Source organism: Dreissena polymorpha, chromosome 7, assembly GCF_020536995.1.
Source record: "Dreissena polymorpha isolate Duluth1 chromosome 7, UMN_Dpol_1.0, whole genome shotgun sequence".
Lineage (NCBI taxonomy): Eukaryota > Metazoa > Mollusca > Bivalvia > Myida > Dreissenidae > Dreissena > Dreissena polymorpha.
This window is the reverse complement of record NC_068361.1, coordinates 84,147,384-84,170,086: the sequence shown is the minus strand read 5'-3', so window position 1 is coordinate 84,170,086 and position 22,703 is coordinate 84,147,384. Positions and strand designations below refer to the sequence as shown.

General features: G+C 34.4%; 1 protein-coding gene across 1 annotated transcript in view; it reads left to right on the top strand.

The window, feature by feature from the left end:
• Positions 1 to 22,324, top strand: part of LOC127837732 (sacsin-like) — a 48,324-nt gene extending 26,000 nt beyond the window's left edge. Inside the window, exons 7-9 of the mRNA XM_052365044.1 lie at positions 282 to 11,215; positions 12,275 to 12,391; positions 12,631 to 22,324. Coding sequence (XP_052221004.1) covers positions 282 to 11,215; positions 12,275 to 12,391; positions 12,631 to 12,807 — 11,228 coding nt within the window. The 3' untranslated portion in view covers positions 12,808 to 22,324. The remainder of the gene's footprint in view (positions 1 to 281; positions 11,216 to 12,274; positions 12,392 to 12,630) is intronic.
• The last annotated feature ends 379 nt before the right edge of the window (positions 22,325 to 22,703 follow it).

The window sequence follows — 22,703 nt, the reverse complement described above, 5'->3', positions numbered from 1 at the left end:
TAATGTCAATATTATTCTTTAAAATTAAACAAAAGTATTAATGGACTTAAATGATTCGTAGGTTTATGTCATGAATCTCGAGTAAATAATCACATTTATTCTGGGCGTTATTTCAAAACAATTAACAACACCTATTAATGATCAAAATGAACGTAAGAAATTGTATTTAAAAATATTATTATACAATTAGTTAATTTTGAGCATGTACGTGAATTTAATTCTTGTTGCAACAATGTTACCGCATTTATGATTTACCTTGTGTGTTTTTTTTATATATTCAGAACACTACCCAATTCGGGATTTAGATGACGACATTTTGAAACAATTGCTGCTACGAACGCTCCAGTCACATTTGGGACCATCATTGATTATGACTGAGAGGTCAAATCTGACCATAAAATGGCTTGCACTTGTTTGGATGTCTATATCTAACCGTGGAATCCGTAAGTTTTTAGATGTTCCAATATTTCCAGTTCTGGAAGCCGGGTCCTTTGATTCGAAATATAAAATAAAACTTGTCCCTCTGCACAAGTCTGATTTACTTCTGAAGACTGAACAAACTGGCAACAAATGCTTGGATAATGACGTTGAACGAAGCTTATGCTTGCTTGGAATTACAGTTATAACTCAGTTGCCAAGTTGGTTATCGTGTGATATGATAAAGGAGTTCGTTTTGCGTCCAACGATAGAAGATGTAAAACAGCTATTGCAAAGGAAAGCAAGATCCATTGACCAGCAAACGATAGACTCGTTTAACAAAAATGCGACGATGTCAAACAGATCTCAATTTCTTGACGTCTTGTCACAGTTTGGCTCATTTGACGGCGATTTGGTTTATTTATTGCGAAAACTTTTGTTGTTTAGATCTATCAAACAATTAGAAATATGTATTTTCGTTGATTCCCACACACATTTTGTACACGAATCTGAAAAAGACAAGTTCCCTAAGAATATTGAATTTCCTGATAATTGTATCATAGTTAGAGAAAAGGAAGAGGTCATAGTCAAACAACTAGATTGTAAGAAACTGACTTTGCACGAATTTATGCGCGTGAAACTAGCAGTCCGCGAGTTTGACATGTCAAAAAAGGAAAATAAATATGTTATAGTATTCTTTCTTACCAATATTCAACGATTTTCTTCCCTGATTAAACCTGTCTCCGAAATGCGATTCATGAAAGACACTGCTGGGCAACTAGTTAAACCGTCAGAAATATTTGATCCATTTGACGAATTTCTATGTCGTTTGTTTACCGGAGAACATGTTTTTCCGGTAGTTACAGACGAAATGCGAGCACACAGAGCTGCATTCATCAAACTTGGAATGAAAGGAGTTGACAACATACTGCCTGAAAATATCTACAACGTAGCAAAAACCATTGACTCAATGTCCAAAATCGACTATAATATGTATGATAAAGCGAAAGCTCTTCAAGAATACATCGAAAACAATCCAGGTGTACTCCGGAAAACACTATGGTCAAGTAAAACTCTAGGGAATGAAATAAAATATCTGTCATGCTTTGTATACTGCTCTCCAGAAGAGTGTGAATGGCACAATCGTTTTCCGCAGCTTCTCAAGTGGTTTTCTACTGAGAGTCGTGTATGTTGTCCGGGAGATATGAAAGGAATAACATTTTGGCAACTGGTGTGTTCCTCAGTGCCGCTGATAAAAACGCGTTCTACCGAAGTGTCGTCCTTCTATGATTGGAATACATCACCTTCTCCTAAAAAAATTCTTCTCCAATTGAAAAGCATTCAGCAATTTTCCATATCAACAGACATGACGCTAGAATTGTTGACAGTTATCAAAACAATCTATCAAGCTTTGTCTAAGCAATCAACTCCGATAGTAAAGGAAGCAATAGTTTCGAATGCACTTGTTTGGACATCTGACAACAATTTTCATGCCCCTTCTAAAGTTATCATGCAAAAGAATGACGATGATATACAATTAAAACCATACATGTATTTCCTTTCACAAGAACTTGGATTAAACGTTTGCAAAGAATTGCAAACGTTTTTCACCTGGTTAGGATGTCACTCACGACAGGATGAAAACGTTCTTGTGCGCGTATTGCAAGATCTAAAGAAAAAATATGAGCACAGCAAGGTCAGCCAAGCTGAAATTAAGACAGATTTGAAATGTGCGCAGATGATTTTAGAAAGGTTAGCAGAAGCCAACATTGACTTTTCTTGGGCATCGAATAACATATTAATGGTTGTACAATCAACCTCAGACCAAACGATTAAATTTGCAAGATTGTCAGAGTGTGTGTATGATGACGACCCAACAGGGTTTAACGATGTTGTCGATGGTGAAAATATTTGCTATGTGCATGACCAAATTCCATTACGTACGGCAGAAAAGCTTGGCGTGAAGTCTGTCACTCGACATTCCCTGGCAGAGGCACAGGATTTTGATCATTGGGGCCAACATGAAAGTTTTACTACACGTTTGCGATCACTTCTTCGTGATGGATATACAGACGGTCTGTCCGTGCCTAAAGAATTGTTGCAAAATGCTGATGATGCGGGTGCTACAGAAATTTGTTTCGTGTATGATGAGCGTAAACATTCAGATTCCCGGGAGAGATTACTTAGCAAAAGTCTATCCGACTTTCAAGGTAGTGCATTGTGGTGTTATAACAATAAAGTCTTTTCCGAAAAAGACCTCCGGAATATCATAAAGTTTAACAATTCTGCTAAATCCGAAGATGTAACAACAATTGGTAAATTTGGGCTTGGTTTCAATGCTGTCTACAACATAACTGACATTCCAAGCTTTATATCTGGTGCGGACATGGTGATTTTCGATCCGCACGAAAAATACCTGGATGATAATAGTACTTTGAAACGGTCTAATGGGAAAAGAATACCTTTATCAAAACGAACTTTGGTTAAGCGACACACCGATCAATTCAAGCCGTTTCAGGGTATGTTCGGTTGCAATGTGTTAGATGATCCTTTTGAACCTTATCAAGGAACATTGTTTCGATTTCCACTACGAACAGCTCTACAAGCTGACCAGAGTGAAATTTGTAAAACAGTATATTCGCACAGTGAAGTTCAATCTTTATTAGAGATGTTAATGAAATCGGCGGAAAAATTGTTACTATTTTGTCAAAACGTATTGTCAATAAAACTTTTTCACATATCGGCTAATGCTACGTCATCAAATGAAATGAAGACTATTTATATGGTACAGAAGGACTCCTTTATGCATACTGGTAAAAGCTGCACTAGACTTGAGACTGGTATTCTGAAAAAGGTTGCGTCAGTCCATGAAAATCAATGTGATTTCGGCATGGAAGAGCATCATACTGTAAACATTAGACAAACCTTTTATGAACACGCTTCGTTATTTCCTAATATAATTTACTCTGGAGCCGATCTAAACGTTACATGGCTTGTAACATGGGTATCAAAAAATGGACCAAAACAGTTACAAACCGTAGACACAGTTCCTCTTGTTGCTGTTGCAACACCGTGTAAAACGGAAGATGATTGGACATGTCAGCCATTGGAAACACTGACTAAGGGAAACTATGATACAGGCCATATGTTTTGTTTCCTTCCGTTGCCAATTAAAACTGGATTGTCGTTTCATATCAATGGTTGTTTTAGAGTTTCGGATGATAGGCAGAGACTTACCCTGCTGAATGAAGATGACAAAACGAGTGGATCGAAGTGCATTTCTCATGCTTGGAATATATTTCTTCTTCAGGATCCTTTAGTATCAGCACTCCTGAGTCATATTCAGATAACGAATAGTTTTTGTCAAAGGAACGAAGATGCATACCGTGTATGGCCTCATAATTTCAATCCGGATGTGTTGCCCTTTGTTGCAAGCTTGTACAGAGCTGTTGTAGATCAGAATACACCAGTTTTCCGAGACCAAAGAAACAGCATGCCATTCAATAAAATTCTGATTCTGGAAAAGATCACTTTTAACTCGCATTTTGGTGCATTTTTTGACTTTTTGTTGAATGTACCGTTTGTAAAAGATAGGACCGTTGTTGATGTTCCTGACTTTGTCTGTAATAACCTGCGTTTATTTAACAAAGACAAAACGTCCATTGTCGAGCGTGCATTTATTTCGAAGACCGACGCACTAGTCCACTTCCTCCATCACATCAGTGATCCGTATTGGGCGAATAAAGAAAGTGTTCGCAACAACATGCTCGCCTGGACAATAGTGGAAGCCGATGAAAAGGTTAAACAGTGTTTTAAAACTATCGCTTGCATAACAACCCAACCATTTGGTAGATTACGATCCGTTTTAGACCTCGTCCATCCGGAATCGCAACTTGCAAAGATGTTCTTTGAAACCGATGAACGGTTTATCACTAAATGTGAAAAATTAAATGAGCCAAAGATATATACTAAGCTTGTAGAATTCGGAATGAATTGTGAAAGTTTACCAACTGATCTCATTTTTGACAGGTGCGCAAGTTTGGAAGATTTAGCAAAGAAATGTGTGGAGTGTGCAAGAATTCGTATAGGATATTTACTGAAATATTTGGCGGAATCTAACATTCCTAAAGAAACGTTTGACCAGCTCCGATGTTGTAGAATTCTACCCGTTTTACAAAAACCTTGTGAATGGAGTTTCACTTGGGAAGCCGACACGAATGAAAACCATTTAGTTTGTGAGATTGTTGTGAACTGTTCAAAACACATAAGCAAAAAGAATCCAATACTTGTGCTCGGTAAACCTGGTGATTTGTTTAGACAGGACTGCTACTCTACTGTTGGATCTGTTCAGAGCATAGTAGATGAAAAGGATTGGATAAGTTCCACTCTACTTAAGAATCTCGGTGTTAAGAATAGTCATCATCTGACTATTGCAGTGGTAATGGAACAATTGCAAACAGTTGGAAATGAGTTTGAAGATGGAAAATACACAGGAGAAACTCATAAAATAGTCGACAACATATACAAAGCATTAGATGATCTGACCAATAATATGCCAAAGGATGCGTTCCAAAATATGATTGCTTCTGACTTTAGTTCTACGCTTTCGAAACCCATTATTGAAGTCGATAAAACGTTGGTTTCCACAGACAAAGTTGCAAAGTGTTCGCGTCGATCATGTCCGCCTTACCTTTATGGGCTTCCAGATTTGGTAGCTGTCTCACGCTGGAGAATTTTTGAAAAACTAGGAGTCAAGGAATGCTTCAGTGTTAGCGATATCATACATGTTTTAGAAATAAAAGCACAAGAAAACAAACAAAACGTACACCTCAATATCAAAGAAATTGTCAATATTTTAGAAAATTTAGTCCAGTGCATGAATCGAGAGAAGAAAACATATGACGATATAAAACAATACGAAGAATGCATTATTGCGCCAGACAGAGAGGGTCGTTTTCTTCCAACAAGCCAACTTGCACTGGAAGATATTGAAATGCCAACGAAAACAAGACTTTCTCTGTTGCATGATGACATTTCTCCTAGTCTTGGTAAGGCTATTGGAGTTAGATCAAAACGACTGCAACTTATAAGGCAATACACGCGAGTAATCCCGTTTGGGCAACGTGAAAAGCTAACAACACGCTTGAATAATTTACTAAAGGAGTATCCGCCTGATGAAACTATAATGAAGGAACTAATACAGAATGCTGATGACGCATGTGCACGTGAAATTCATTTTATAAAGTACTATGAAAACAAGAGAGTTGGGAAATCGTTGGAACACGGAAACGGTCTTCAACCTGCGTTGTGCGTCTATAATGATAGCTGTTTCTCTGAAAACGATTTTGAAGGGATTCAAAATTTAGGCATAGGAAGTAAAACTAACGATCCTTCAAAGACAGGCCAATTCGGAGTTGGATTTAATGCCGTTTATCACATAACGGACACACCTTCTTTTCTTACAAAGGGACCAGGACTAGGCGAACATGGTCATGTGTGCATGTTTGATCCATTATTCAAACATATTACAGACATTTCAGACGGTCAACCGGGTATTCGATATAATGTTGACGATTTGAAGGACGATTTTCCAGATACCACTATCGGTTTCCCGCCAATGCCTGGTACATGTGGAACGATGTTTCGTCTCCCATTGCGACAAGAGGAATCAGTAATAAGCAATTCGTGCCTTACAACATTGGATGTTGACCGTATTCTTGATAGTTTTATCAATGTTATGCCAGACTGTTTGCATTTCCTGAAACATATCAGGCAGATGAAAATTATGAAGTACGAAAATGGAAAGTATACAGAAGAATATAAAGTAGAGTCTGAATTGTTAGATGGCGAAGATAATAAACGACAGGCTGATTTTTTTAATGCGGTGAACGAAATAATAATTTCCAATTTGTCAAAGAAGGAGAACATTTTAATTGAAAAAGCATTCAATGTACTTTACAAGCTGCGAATACATGATACAAAAAATATTGACACTACATGGTTAGTTGTACATCAGTTTGGAGCAAACATTGATAGTGGGACACGATTAGAATCTATTCAAAACCTTCTTAGAAATGATGACCTCTCCCTTCTCCCACTTGGCGGCGTTTCATTAAAGTTGTGTTCAGGAAACGTAAACGATTTTATTCAAAGCTCTCTCAAACGTATAGAACAGGAAAAGGAGATTGCAAAACAAACGAAAACCTACCATAAACCAAACAACAATCTGACTTGGGATGTGACTGATGGAAAAGTATACTGTTTTCTTCCTCTCCCTGTGTTAACTGGGCTTCCTATAAATATTAACGGTCACTTTTCTCTTGATAGAGCAAGGCGAGGACTCTGGGAGGAAGGTTATCGTATGGAATGGAATAGGTTTCTTCTTTCCACCGTTGTCACTGAAGCTACGATAAGCGCTTTGAATTTTCTGAAAGCATATTGGATTGATAGAAACATGGACCTACTTGTCAACGGGTGGTTACTTCGGAATTGCGTTCAAATATATTTCAATCACTTCCCCAGACACGAATGCACACAACACAGTTATTGGCAGTTTTTTGTGGAAGAATTTTACCGTTGTGTAATCGAAAATCAAATACATCTCTTCCCATGTGTTTCAGAAACGCAAACAAAACAAGGTGAGATACGCGACCAACGTTTTCGTATTGAATGGATATATTTGGCCACCAATCTGAAATGCATTAAAGGAGCTGTAGTAGATACTTTGTGGAAAAAATGTTCTTCCAAAGAACAAGAGTTCTTAATAAAGAACATGTTAGAGGACATGAATGTAAAAGTCTCATCAGTCAATCAAGTTGTTGTTGAAACAATGGAAAAGGCAGGCCAAAAAATCATTCTGAAAACAGATCCATGGACTGTAATGCAAATAGTTAAAGACAGAGTTGGTACTGTTAATTGTTACCTTCAAGAAACTGTAATAGGAAAAATAAACGTTGCAATTAGCATTTTGTGCTATATACTACAGTATGATCGTTTTGACGACGAAATTATTGATCTACCACTGTGCATTACAAATGATAACATTTTACGTAAATACAGCAAAGAAAGAACCGTGTTTTGTTCTAAATATTGTGCCGTATTACCAGGTTCATTCGAGCGGTTTTTACATAACGACCTTGTATCAATAATGTATCGATGTAAACTTTTTGAAGCCTCAGTATTTTTACACTTCACATTTGTCAACTTTGTCGAGTTATTGCCGTTGTCTTACGATCCAGAGATTCTCTGCAGTGGGGAAAACGTAAAATGGAAATTCAGCGATCATAATCCTATAGAACCTAGCACTGTTCGCCTGCTATGGGAATTTATTTTGGATGAGTCCAAACGCCCAACGGCAGAAGAAAAAACACAGAATGTGAATGTGTTCGAAAGGAATTTAGAAGCAATATCAGGGTGGGCATTTTTGCCATCACAGGTTACTATACAAGATCATTGCATATATGAATTGATACCGATCGAGCGAGCGTACACTCTTCTGTCGGGTTCCTATCATGCCGCTATACGGCCTATTGCAGAAAAAGCCAATATTGGAACATTGGATTCGAGCGTTTTCAAGGAAAAGACACAGATTGACAATGAAGTAATTGATAAATTGAAAGCTTTAATAACTTCGCCATGGAACCCAGATCAAGTTCTTTTATGTTTTCACTATCACAAATCAAAACTGTTATCTTGCAATGTAACAAGTGATGAAGCCTTTAAATTTTTGCGTGTTTTCGATCAAAGTACTGATATCCTCACAAGGAAACTTGCAGGACGGGCAAAAATCCTTCTTCGAGAACTTCCTTTGTATGAAACAATGCAACAAGGATCGTTCGTCAGTCTCGATGAAGTTGTAGATGTTGTTGTGTCAAGCAGTGAAATGCCACCAGAAGGCTTAAACGAGTGGGCGTATAGTCAAGGAAAAGTGGTTGTAAAGGAAAACATTCTTTTGAAAGATCTTTACAATTTCCTCGAATTACCTCACAAAAACGACTTAGATTTGTATGTTCGAAATATTTTGCCAAACATGACTCATATGCCAAGACAATTTTGGTTGGCTCATGTCGTATATGTGAAAGATCATATGTTGTTGACTCAAGTGGGAAGATATTTTTCCGAAATGCAAAAGCGATTAATTGAGTTGGTAAAAAATCTTCCATTCATAGACATTGAAGGACGATTTTATTGTGCGCATGAGCTTTATGACAGGTCTCACCCCGTATTTGCTACAATGTTGTCAGAAGAGCAATTTTTACCTGCGCATTTTATGGACGACATTTGGAAAGCTTTTATGGAAATTATCGGGTTAAACATTCGCCCTACAGGCGCCATGATGCTGGATTATGCTAGGCAAATCGCGCGAAATGGTGCAATGGGTGTAAATGAAGATTTAATCGCCGCATCTGATGTGATTGTGTCGTGTTTATTTGGAGATTTTGATGACACGTTTGAAAGGGATGTGTTTAGCAGCATTAAAGGTATTAAGTTTGTTGTTCCATACACAATTTCGTCGGAAATGGAAAACATTTTTCGAGCGTATTGCTCTAAACAATTTTTCATATGTTTTGAGGGATCTTGTAGTGGCACATCTGCAGACATTTGCTGGACAAGCGCTTCTCTCACCAAACGAGATCCAGATGAGAAATTAATGAACTTTTTAGAGATAACTCAAGAACCTAAAGTCGATTCTGTGATAAAACATTGTCAGAATATTTGTAGTGTTTTCGAAGATGATTTTAAGAGGGAACAAACCCAACACCAAAATAAGGTTTTTTACATGGAAAGTATATACAGGTTTCTGGAACGTAATTTGCGCCAAATAAACGCAAGACTTTTGGAAAGCAATCCTGTCATTTTGATACCGGAAGAAGCCATGGCCAAAGCGTCAAATGTATTTGTTTCAGCACCAGAAAGAGTAGAACTTCGACCATATCTATACAAAGTACCTCACCAATTTCAGCGTTATATTGAGTTGTTCAAGATACTTGGTGCATCGCCTGAGCCAACGTGCCTTCAGTATGCCACTGTTTTGCGAATGATAAAAGACCAATTCGTCAACGAAGAGCCTCCTGCTAATATATTGGATGTAGTTTCAAAAGCTATTCAGTATTTCTTCGAAAGTATTCCTACCAAAACTGGAGAGGTACGAAAACACTTGGAAAATATTACGCATCTGTATTTGCCAAACCAAAAACGAATGCTTATGAAGTCGTGTGAATTAACTGTATCGGATAACGACTTGTATAGACAGGAATTAGAAGAAAGGTGCCACTTAAATATTTTTCTAGGTTTTACTGAGTTAAACATTCGGTTTAATCATTTGATAGACCCATTTGAACTTCTCCCCAAAGCACTGAAACCACGTTTACTTACTAATGATGTCGAAGAAGTGATTTCCACAGAAAATATCATAGAAGTATATAGTGCAGAGGCAGAACATGTTCAACGTTTTTTATGTTCATATCATTTTTTTGAAGGACTGTGCAGATTAATAAAGCATGATGAAGTACAGCATGGTGTATATAATCAAAACTTTGATGATGAATTACAATATAATATATTGTTAAATATTGGTATTAAAGAGGTATCGGGTTTGAAAATTGTGTTACGTTACCAAGGTCATATTGTAGAAGGTGTTGAGATTGAAAACGAGTATAACTTACAACAAACGTCAAGGGTTGACTTGGAGTCGGGAAATGCAAGTGTATATTACTGTCTTTATTATCAAACAGAGAATTCTGAAAATACTGGGAATATGAATAGTGCCTTAAGGGCAGGTTTAATGTTTTTTATAGAGATGTGCACACACAAACACTTATCGAGAGAATCGCTTTTGCTGTTACAACAGATTTTAGACTTAAATAGGGAACCCGATAAAATAAGTCGATTTTTAGACAGAAAACATATAAGAAATTTAGATAATATTTCAAGAAGAAATGTTGTTGTATTTCCATTTCCTGGTACCTATGTGGAGGAAAGGTTTTACCGATTTATGGTCCAGCAGATAACACCGTTTCGAGAACACGAGTATAAATATGTTGCTTTAGAAATAGAAAACGATGAAAATGACGACGATGCAAATGCGACCCGTTTCATATATGCACATATCGAGAAATTAATCCAGTCGGACAATTCTTCAACGTTGAATCTTAGATATTTGGTTAATATTGGATATAGCCGTGGAGGAACTATTGTTGTGCCGATATTTCGACTTTTTAAATTCATACCCTTAACTACAGTCACCAGCCAGGAAGTTGTGGAATACGACTCTGAACCTATCTCGTCCATTCCGTTTGATACAAACTGTCAGCGTATTATGGATGAGCTACAAGAAGCCTTTGAAAACTTCAACATTCAGGACAGAAGGCGAATAATCCGGCGCATGCTGTTGAGATGGCACCCAGATAGAAATCCAGACCATGAAGAATATTCAAAGCGTGTCTTTTTTTTCATTCAGAACTGCATTCTTAGACTCGAACGTGGCGAACAACTAAATCTACAACCGGAGCCGCAAATGCCAGACATGCGCGGTTCGCGATACTGGAACGTTTGCGTAGATGCAACAAATACAGGCCACGTTCATACGAGAGGTTACCAAGAAAATCTAGAAGAGTTCAATAGGTTCAATAGAAGAGGGCCTCATAGGTTGTCTGAGTATTCTCCCGTTCCAAGTCCAGGGGAATATAGACGCTGGATAAGACAAGCTAAACTCGACTTTCAAACTGGTCAATCTCACTTGAATTGCGCAGAAAACCACCCTGACACATTTAACTGGATATGTTATAATTGCCATCAGGTAATTCACAATTTATATAATTTTTTTCTTGTTATCAAAAACAAACAACGTTTGAGAAGGGTCTATTGGAGTCCATCAGTCAGTCGGTCGGTCGGTCAGTTGTAAAGTGGTATACATTTGGGGAGGGAAACACTTTCTCATTTCTCTAACAACTCAAAACATGAAGAGTAGATGTTCAACATACTTAATTCCCCATGATCAAAACATTATCGAGTAATTTGCCCTCGATGATAGCAACCAAAGCGGTGCGTGGTAGTAGTCACGTTTACGACAATCCTCTTGCCAATAAATACATGCAAATCACTTTAAATTGTTTGAAACACATTTTTTTTAAGTGATGATGGAAGTTTTTACTGATTGACATACATTTCACCAGTTTTTGTTATCATTAATTCATGTATCGTGTCATAATAATAGTTTTAGTTGTTTTTTTAATCTTTGTTTCTATTGCCCTTCTCAAGAGGGGTTATGTAATGACAACTTGCCCTTGCCCGGTCGTCGATTTTGTATCGTGCGTAACGCCAAATATTTAATGGCAAGATAGATAAGTCTTTAAAAATTGTACATCGCGTTGTGAACGTGTTTGCTTGGGTATTTTGGGCAGGTTATTTTAGTCGCACCCCGATTGAGCCTTTTAATAAAAAGGAAAATTTGGAAAAAATCTTTTAAACGTTCTACTGCACGAGTTATGAAACTTATAAAAATATAAATCATAAAATTTTTGGTTGGATCTGGCTATCTTTGTACAAGGTCTTCCGACATCAGTAAAGATATTGCCATGCCTTTGTAAAAAATGATCTCGAATAATACTTATAATGCACCTTGGTATATTGATTTCGTTGGAGATTTCGCGATAAATAGGAATTACGAGGACTTGTGGACATATGACTTGGTGATATCTTTACAACCCCCAAACACTCTACTGGATTACATTTCATATTAAATAGATTATCAACTTAATAAACGTATCTTAGTATTTACACGATCTCCGTTCATAATAAAGTTTCATTTTATCACAATAATGCTAACATTTACCGTTTTCGGTCTTGTAATATACAGGCGTGTGAGAAGGCTCTGAAAGCTGCATGGTTTAAGAAAGACGCCAACAAATGCCGTTTGCGGGAGCATAGTCTTGTTAGGATCGCAGAAGGACTGGACGGTGAAATTGTTCAAAAGGTAATGCTATTCATTATTGGAATAGAATATTCACTAAATGATGTATATAATAAGAACATTTCCAACTTAAAAACGGACCTTTGTGCTATCTTTTTTATGGAGCATAAAAATTCAACTGACTCAACATTTTAACAAATAATATTTTCAATTAATCGAAAGGTAGTTAATTACAAACCTTAGAAGAAATCATTTGTTCATATCAAGCTAGCATCAGTGCGATTAACTAAATATCGCTTTAGGCAACTGAATTTGAGGACCGTCTCAGTCTTCAAGGACAAGCCAATTTCAGACTTCGTTATCCGGATAGTGTAAACAGCTGTCAAATCCCTTCCGAGGTGTTCAGTAAGGAAAACGCCACGTACGCTGTAACCACTACAAAGACGATCATAGAACTGGTTGAGGAATTAAGCAGATAAGTTCAAAACTGAAATTTTTCGGTATTATTGCAAATGAAAATAACATAACAGCATTTATAATAATGGGAAATCGTTGCAAAGAAATATTTTAAAATAAATTTTAACATTTGCATATAAGTTTTCTTTTTGGATGTAAGCATTATACAGGAAATGTGCCATTATTTAAGTATAGTTCAGGATTGTACTAAAATTGTGCATTTCTTCGGAAGTTGTCGTCGTAGATATGATCCATTGAAATGATGCATTTATACTTGTTCATCTGAAGATTTGCCTAAGGAAACCTAGTAAACGCATGGTCACTGTAAAATCTACTTGTTTGAAAATGCATACGATTCATAATAGAACTTGTCCGTCATCGTACCCGTAACCACAGGCTAAAGTTTGACAAACTGTTATTATGGTTGTGCATATCTCCAAATCATTATGTTATTGTAATTTTAATTTTAGTTCTCTTTATGCCTTTAAGATATGTATTGATAAAAATGTGAAAAAAATGTGCTAGTTCAGTTATTATGTCAAAATGTTTGCATGCAAATTTCCATTTAATCTAATTGTTATGTATTTGCTTGATGTACATGTATAATATTCTTCTATCAGACTGAGTTTTAAAATCATGAGATTTTGATTTTTTTCTACAAATTAGCTAACTCGTAGTGCTATCAAAAACGCACTAAATTAAATATAAATGTCGTTGACATTTCTTGAAATAGTATGTGTGTGTAATAACTAGTTTATGAGACGTAAACAACCACGCGTGTTTATTTGTAAATATAGCATACACTTGTATTATAATTTCTATGTTGTTTTTATTGTTAAAATAATGCTAAATATTGTCAGTTATATATTTTCACTGTTTGCATGCTTGAAATATTTGTTTAAAGAATTTTTCAAATAATTTAAGCTTATAATAAATAGAATAGTAAATAGTAATAACATAGTGTTGTACAGTAGTTCTGGCGATATATGTCAGTTACACAACTGACTGACGGTATTTTGTCGGAATGGAAATATTTTGTTTCAATTACTTGAGTAACGTGATATATGTGTAAATAAATGTATAGTAGTAGTATATATATTCATATTCATTTTCCTGCTGTAAATGTTTGTATACAAATTATACAAAAAAGCGGTTTTATTATTGATTAAACATTCATATGCAGTAGTTTGTTGTAAATATTTTGATGATCTACATGCAGTAAACAAGTGGTTCATACTAGTGATTGAACAGTCATATAAAATAGTTTGTTGTAAATACTTTGAAGATCTATATATGCAGTAAACAAGAGGTTTATATTAGTGATTGAACAGTCATATAAAGTAGTTTGTTGTAAATACTTTGAGGTTCTTAATGCAGTAAACAAGTGGTTCATATTAGTGATTGAACAGTCATATAAAGTAGTTTGTTGTAAATACATTGATGATCTTCCTGCAGTAAACAAGTGGTTTATATTAGTGATTGAACAGTCATATAAAGTAGTTTGTTGTAAATACATTGATGATCTATATGCAGTAAACAAGTGGTTTATACTAGTGATTGAACAGTCATATAAAGTAGTTTGTTGTAAATACTTTGAGGATCAATATATGCAGTAAAAAAGTGGTTTATATTAGTGACTGAACAGTCATGTGAAGTAGTTTGTTGAAAATACTTTGAGGATCTATATATGCAGTAAACAAGTGGTTCATATAAGTGATTGAACAGTCATATAAAGAAGTTTGTTGTAAATACTTTGAGGATCTATATATGCAGTAAACAAGTGGTTTATATAAGTGATTGAACAGTCATATAAAGTAGTTTGTTGTAAATACTTGTATGATCTATATGCAGTAAACAAGTGGTTTATATTAGTGATTGAGCAATCATATAAAGTAGTTTGCTGTATATACTTTGTGGATCTATATGCAGTAAACAAGTGGTTAATATGAGTGATTGAACAATCATATAAAGTAGTTTGTTGTAAAAACTTTGATGCAGTAAACAAGTGGTTTATATTAGTGATTGAACAGTCATATGAAGTAGTTTGTTGTAAATACTTTGATGATCTATATGCAGTAAACAAGTGGTTCATATTAGTGATTGATTAGTCATGTGAAGTAGTTTGTTGTAAATACTTTGATGGTCTATATGCAGTAAACAAGTGGTTCATATTAGTGATTGAACAGTCATATGAAGTAGTTCGTTGTAAATACTTTGATGATCTATATGCAGTAAACAAGTGGTTCATATTAGAAATTGAACAGTCATATAAAGTAGTTTGTTGTTAATACTTTTATGATCTATATGCAGTTAACAAGTGGTTCACATTAGTGATTGAATAGTCATATAAAGTATTTTGTTGTAAATACTTTTATGATCTATATGCAGTAAACAAGTGGTTTATATTAGTGATTGAACAGTCATATAAAGTAGTTTGTTGTAAGTACTTTGATGATCTATATGCAGTAAACAAGTGGTTCATATAAGTGATTGAATAGTCATATAAAGTAGTTTGTTGTAAATACTTTGATGATCTATATGCAGTAAACAAGTGGTTTATATTAGTGATTGAACAGTCATATAAAGTAGTGTGTTGTAAATACTTTGATGATCTATATGCAGTAAACAAGTGGTTTATATTAGTGATTGAATAGTCATATAAAGTAGTTTGTTGTAAATACTTTGAGGATCTATATATGCAGTAAACAAGTGGTTTATATTAGTGATTGAACAGTCGTATAAAGTAGTTTGTTGTAAATACTTTAAGGATCTATATGCAGTAAACAAGTGATTCATATTATGCCTCGGTCACACTGTCACGAATCAGAGCTACGAACGAGCTATGAATACTTTTCGGCAGAGTTCGTAGCTATCCTTACTTGACCGTGGCTCTCCGTACTTGATCCGTGATCAGTCGTAGTAGTTTTTGGATGTCCGTAGCGAATCTTGACAAATTTTGAACATGTTCAAAAAATTGCTACGAATTTATCGACCGTAGCGTATCCGTAGCAGTCCGTACTGATCCGTACTAGTTCGTAACGACACCGTAGTCGTCCGTACCTTTTCGTAGGCCAACAGATTTTCAATGACTTCTACGGATTGATACGAAGAAGTACGGAGCGGTACAGTTACGCTACGTATTAGCTACGATTAGTCCACGGATATACTACGGAAAGCCACGGTTCTAGTACGTTTTACTACGGATAGGCAGGAATTCGCACGATCTTGTACGATGTACTACATTTCAGCACGAAACAGTACGGACATTACGGTCCATTACAATAAATTGCTACTGAAATACATCATTGAAATTATAAAGCAACCGTACTTGCATTTGTTGAGTTCACAATCATGAACCGCCAGCAAATTGCGTTTGCGATACATTTGTTACACTTTGATATTGATATGGCACAAAATGCAGAGGCCGTAGTCGAGCTGCTTGACGATATGCACAGAGGTTATAATGATTCAATATCGTATAACTAGTATAGCTTTGTGCTAAAGGTTACGTATTTTGAAAATATTAGAATTTGAACTAACTAGTAATACATTTTTTTTATTTGCAGGTAAGTGTCTGCCTCATATGCCTTTTGAATCTTGCTCTTACTTTTACGTGATTAAATAATTGTTAAATTAATAGCCGACATAATACAACACAATATTACTCATACTTTCCTAAGCCTAATCTATATGTGTACATCAATAATTACATACTTTATCAGGTCAGATAAGAAAAAGGAGGTGGTGGATAAGAGACTGGCTTTTAAGACGACCCGGCTCTTGGTTTTGGATGGAGTAGGTAGACCCAGACACGGCTGATTCCATTATTTCTGTTACGCGCTGTTGCTGCCGCTTGCGTGTTCTCTTTTTGGGAGTCATTCTGTGTATGACGATACAAGAGGCTGTGGGCGCAATGTTCAATCGTAGTTCGTTCCTCCCTGTCCGTACCAGTCCGTCGCAATTCTCGCTGCTTCGTAGTGGACCGTTCTAGTTCGTACTAACCCGTACTAGACCGTAGCGGATCCGTAGTTAGATCGTACTGATTCGCGTAGCAACGTACTTTATCGTACCAGACCGTAACGGATTCGTAGTTTGATCGTACCGACTCGTGGCGCTCCGTACTAAATCGCGTCGATCTGTAGCAGTCCGTACCTTTCCGTGTTCGTTTTCCAACATTTTGATGGTAGATTCGTTGTGCTCCGTACTGAAATCGTAGCGGCCTACGAATTTTGACAATTTCGTAGTCATTCTTAGCCGATTGAATCGTAGCTTATTCGTAGCTCTGATTCGTGACAGTGTGACCGAGGCATAAGTGATTGAACAGTCATATGAAGTAGTTTGTTGTAGATACTTGGATGATCTATATGCAGTAAACAAGTAGTTCATATTAGTGATTGACAGTCATATAAAGTAGTTTGTTGTAAATACTTTGAGGTTCTAAATGCAGTAAACAAGTGGTTTATATTAGTGATTGAACAGTCATATAAAGTAGTTTGTTGTAAATACTTTGAGGATCTATGTACGCAGTAAACAAGTGGATTATATTAGTGATTGAACAGTCATATAAAGTAGTTTGTTGTAAATACTTTAAGAATCTATATGCAGTTAACAAGTGGTTCATATTAGTGATTGAACAGTCATTTAAAGTAGTTTGTTGTAAATACTTTGATGCAGTAAACAAGTGGTTTATGTGAGTGATTGAACAGTCATATAAAGTAGTTTGTTGTAAGTACTTTGATGATCTATATGGAGTAAACACGAGGTTTATATTAGTGATTGAACCATCATATGAAGAATTTTGTTGAAAATACTTTGAGGATATATATGCAGTTTCAAAACTAGAAAGACGTTGTAACCTTAAAGCACTGTTAAACGGAATGTAAATATTTTGCATTCATAGTATTGTGTTGAATTACTTTTTGTTGTCTTGTACAATATATGTTCACGAACAATCAAGTTTTTAACTGATATTTTTCCTTAATGTGTTTCAACTTATTGACATATGCTTTATAATTGTGCACATGTGCAAGGATCAGTAGTGGTTAATCTAATATTGTATTATAGAGAGTTGAGTTATGCCGTTTGCAAGGCGTGTTATATGTTTATTAACATAACTTTAATATTAATGTTCGCATTGAGTAGACGCTTCATTCTCGGTTTAAAATTGTTTAAGTATAAAAGTGTTATAAAAGTTATGAATTAGTTCCCAGTATGACTAGTGTACGTGAAACTTCTAAATATAATGTATATAGCATGTTTGTGTGTGAAGGTCGTTAGTTTTCTGTATGATGTTTCGTTTTCTTATGGTTTATTACATTTTGTATTTTGAATACGTTTGCATGTTGATTCGGAGTAATTATGGAATTATGATTTAGCTGTTCCAATTATCATCGCATATTTTTGTATTCGATATAAATTAAACGTTATAAATTTAAGCATAATCTGTGGCAAATATGTTCATTTACAATTTGGATTTGTCGTCATATATACTTGTTTGGACATCACATATAGCAGGCAATATGGTCAATATGTGTATCCGTAAACTAATACATACTTGTTTCAAAAACTACAAATAAACCTGATGTAAATATTAGAGGTCGGTGTTATCGTTTGCAGAAATAATGACGACTTTCTTTGATGGAATCAGATAGTCTTAATATTCAAATACACAATGTATACTACGCAGATTTTGTAAAGGTTGAGACATATTTGATGTTTTGCATCATCGTGTACTTCGCTTTTTGACGTATATATGCATTTGAAAAAGATAACTTAGTGTTTATTTTTTAGGAATTGTTTATTTTGTGTCATATTATATTGCATAATTATGTCTAAATAAACGTTCGATTCAGTGTTTACGCAAAAGGATTATATTTGATTGACCTATGTTACTATTATTGCCTCCGACAAAGTTAGAAAATTTGTTAGATTTGATTTGTTCATTGAATGAGTTTGTTACAAAGCTAAACGTAAGGAAAATATTATGAATACATGTACATAAAATACTCGGAGATATGTATCTTAACGCAAACGTATGAATGACCATGTTTTGTAATTACGAACGTTTCTGTTTATTAAGTGTGAATATTACAAAATTCTAAATAAAATGACTTGGTATGGAAGGTCACTTTCTTACAAGAGTGGCATAATTTTGCGAAATTTGCGCGTTCTTTTTATATTTCTTTCTTGGTTACGCTTATTTCTCGAATAACAAAATATGTTTTATTTTTTGTAAAGCTTATTTTAAAGTTTTAGTTCCATTCAGGTTTTAACACAGAGGGGATAAAATATTGTTGCCCTCAGTCCGCCGGCACATCTAGATCATGCGATTAATCATTAAAGTTCTAAAGGTACTTGGATAAAACTTGTTTTACTTATAAACAGCTAACGGAGTATGCATTTTTTTGTGCGTGACAAATGTCCATCACTGCGGTTAAAACAAAACATATGATCATGCAACTTGGTATACAAATTTTGGCCTGTAATTTATTCTCTTTTTTTCATTTACAAACAATAACAACAACAGAAATTGCATAGATATGTAAAAGATAAATAAAGTATAATAGACATTGTTTTGTATTAAGAATGTACGGCATGGATATGCTCGACTTTTTATTTTGACAAGGTTCATGTGAATACATGTTTACTTTAATCAAATAATATTCTATACTGAAACAACTCGAAATGTACTGAAGACATATTAATATATGATTTGATTATAAAACGTGTGTACATATACAGATAACAGAACACGTGTGGTTAATATACACTTGTTATGGTATGTGTAACTTGTAGAGGATTAATTAGAGGCGTTTTATACTGCTATATTTGTGTAATAGCTGAATGGTCTATATGTAAATTTAAGTCATAAAGTTATTTATGCACTTTTTTCATATGTTCGTAGCTTCTTTACATTCTTTAAATATAACATGATCAATATGATTAGCTGACAATCAATTTTCAGGTTTATAAATACAATTATTTTAGAACGATTAAAGAAAATTATTTGAAGGCAAATATTTTTAGAAAGAGATATCAATGAAATTATTTATTTCGAAAGATATGTTTTTCTATTACCAATTTGTTAGATTTATGTTTGTTTGATTTATGGTGTTATATGTATGTTATCGTTGTACAACGCTGTTCATTAATTTATATTTTTCCGTGTTTTTCATTATAATATATATAAAAAACACATTCAATGTTATGCTTGCATATGTATGACCCTAACAGAGGGGGGCCGGCTAATGAATTGTGAATATTATAGATTTTGTATGTTTAAACGTGTGTTTCTTTTTAAATACTTTGTAGTATAATATATTGTGTATAACTCACACCAAGTATAAAATATGGGAATATCACACATTTATATAGTGTGTTAATATTACACATTTTTATAAATGACAAAGATAGCCGATGTTATATATTATTAAATGTTATTTGTTATTTAATTCATGTATGTTTTTCTGTTGATTTCTGTAGAATAATTTGTCTTGTAAAAATACAAGTGTGCATCCTATTATGTAAGGTAACATTGTCTAGACATTCAAGGCTGTTCTTATCTCACTTCAACATAATGTTCTCATTGTAGCCTTATGTGATCGCCATTTGTAAACGCTTAAAAGATCATATCTCGTGCTCAATCATTATGACTCTTGGCCACACAATCTGTCAAATTAATATCTAGGCAAAGTCCGAAACCCTCTTCAGTTAGTGGCATACATCTGTCCGTCCCCTAAGTCAAATTGTAGACAAAGCTTGTAAACACGCCAGCTTTCAAATTGTTTGCCTTATCTTCTTGAAGTTTGTTCAGAACAATTGTCAAAAATATTTTTCTAACGAAACATGGTCCAGTGGGCTCAATCTGAAGACATTAGTAAAATTTTATATAGATCACATTTACTCCCAATTTTAATCTTAATGGACCCTGGTCAGAACATTTGTCCCAATGATATCTTGGTCGAGTTCAAAACGGGGTTATGTGGGGTAAAAACTAGGTCAATATGTCAAAAGTATGAAAATACATTGGTTTATTCTGTAAGTTTAAATTATTGTAAAATGTTCGTTAAACGTTGACAGAACATTTGTCTTATTTAAACCGAATTAGAAACTTGGTTACTTGTTTCCACATTACTATCATATCAATAGAATATGCAGATTACTAACACCATACGAGTGGCTTATGGCTGGCACAGCCCTCTTTCTTATTTTGTTTCGTTGGTTTTTGTACAAATTTACTTCGTAAATTAAATTTACAACAAAGATATATATTAACAAGATTGTCTATGATACAAAAGCTATTAATAAGTGTCATTTATATTTGTTTCTGTGTACATACACTACAACATATGTGTCCATACACTACAACATATGTGACCATACACTACCTGTCGAGTATGAGCCTTTTAAATTCGTTGAAGATTATTAGGTATGAAGACTATGTTACCAGTCACTATACAGTCTATATATTCACTTATTTTGTTTGTACTATGTAAAAGTTATATGTTCACGATTTTTTCACTGTTATTATATTACCGCTCATTTGTCTCGGAAATATACGACTTGTTTTAGGTGCACAGTATTTGCAAACGCATGTTTAGTGCATTACCATCATAGGAGTTGATACATCTTAAGTTGGCTGTAATGTCATACCATTTCCTACCAAATATGACATTGATTGGTTACATAATGGCATCGTTTCCAGCCATGTCTAAATGCAACACTAAAATATATCTAACAAATATTGTGAATGTCAATATACAACATAAGACGTAACAAATAATCTTTCTGATCACTTTTTATAAGGCATTCATCAAAAATACATGGCTTCTAAAAGAGCGGTAATGTATTAATTTTTATACTAATTGTTATGATAAATGTTCTTTTATATGTAGCTAATAAAGACTGATACATATAAAATGAAAGTTGTCAGTTCGATAGAGAAAGACGATCCTGGTTCAACGACTACGAAATTACTAAATCTTAACATAAAATATTGGCAAATGCAAACTATAAATCTTAAGAATGGGTATATGAAACTTGATGTAATGGTAGAATGCTAATAATGACAAATTATTGTTATTTGGATGGTAAATGTATAACCTTTTTAGTAAAATAGAAAAAATATATTTACGTGTGCAATGACTCCACTAAAACCACCAAAATGCGTAGGGTATATGATTATTATTATTATTATATTCAACCACGCCAACTTAAATTTAATTCAATTTATACTTTGTAGATTGTCTTGTTTTAAATAATAAAATGTAATTATAATCAGTTTAATTAATACCGATATACTTGTACAGAGAATGAATGAAATTAACGAAATGCTTAACACAATGTTTTATAATCAATATTATTCTAATAATTGTATTTGATATTTTCTATGATAATCGAATAGGATTACTTACAAACAAACATGGTTCGTATTTTCTTTTGTTTAAAAGAATAGTGTACTTTAAAAGTTTATTAATTGCCTAAGATCACATTTTACTATGTAACCAATGCAATATGACTTAATAATAAATATTTCTCTTGCGCATGTATCCCTATTTATCTATTTCTAGTGTATGATCCTTGGTCCAATAGTTTTCTGTGCGTATCTTTATATTTCATAGGTTCATGTTTATTTGCTGTGGTAAAGCTTTTCTGATATGAATACCAGTGCATATTTATCAGCTATATATCAAAATAAGGAATTAAATAAAACGAGCATTATTAAGTAAATGTTTTAGCATTCAAATTATTTTTTTTTAAACATTTGCGAATCGGTGTACGCTGACCTTGGACGAATATTTCGCATATGTAAAATTTAAAGTTACAGAATAACCACGTTGTTTGTTATCAACTACTGTTTTACTTTGTCTAGTATGTCGGTTTATGCAAAATCATGCTCCTCTTTGCCGGGACACTCTGA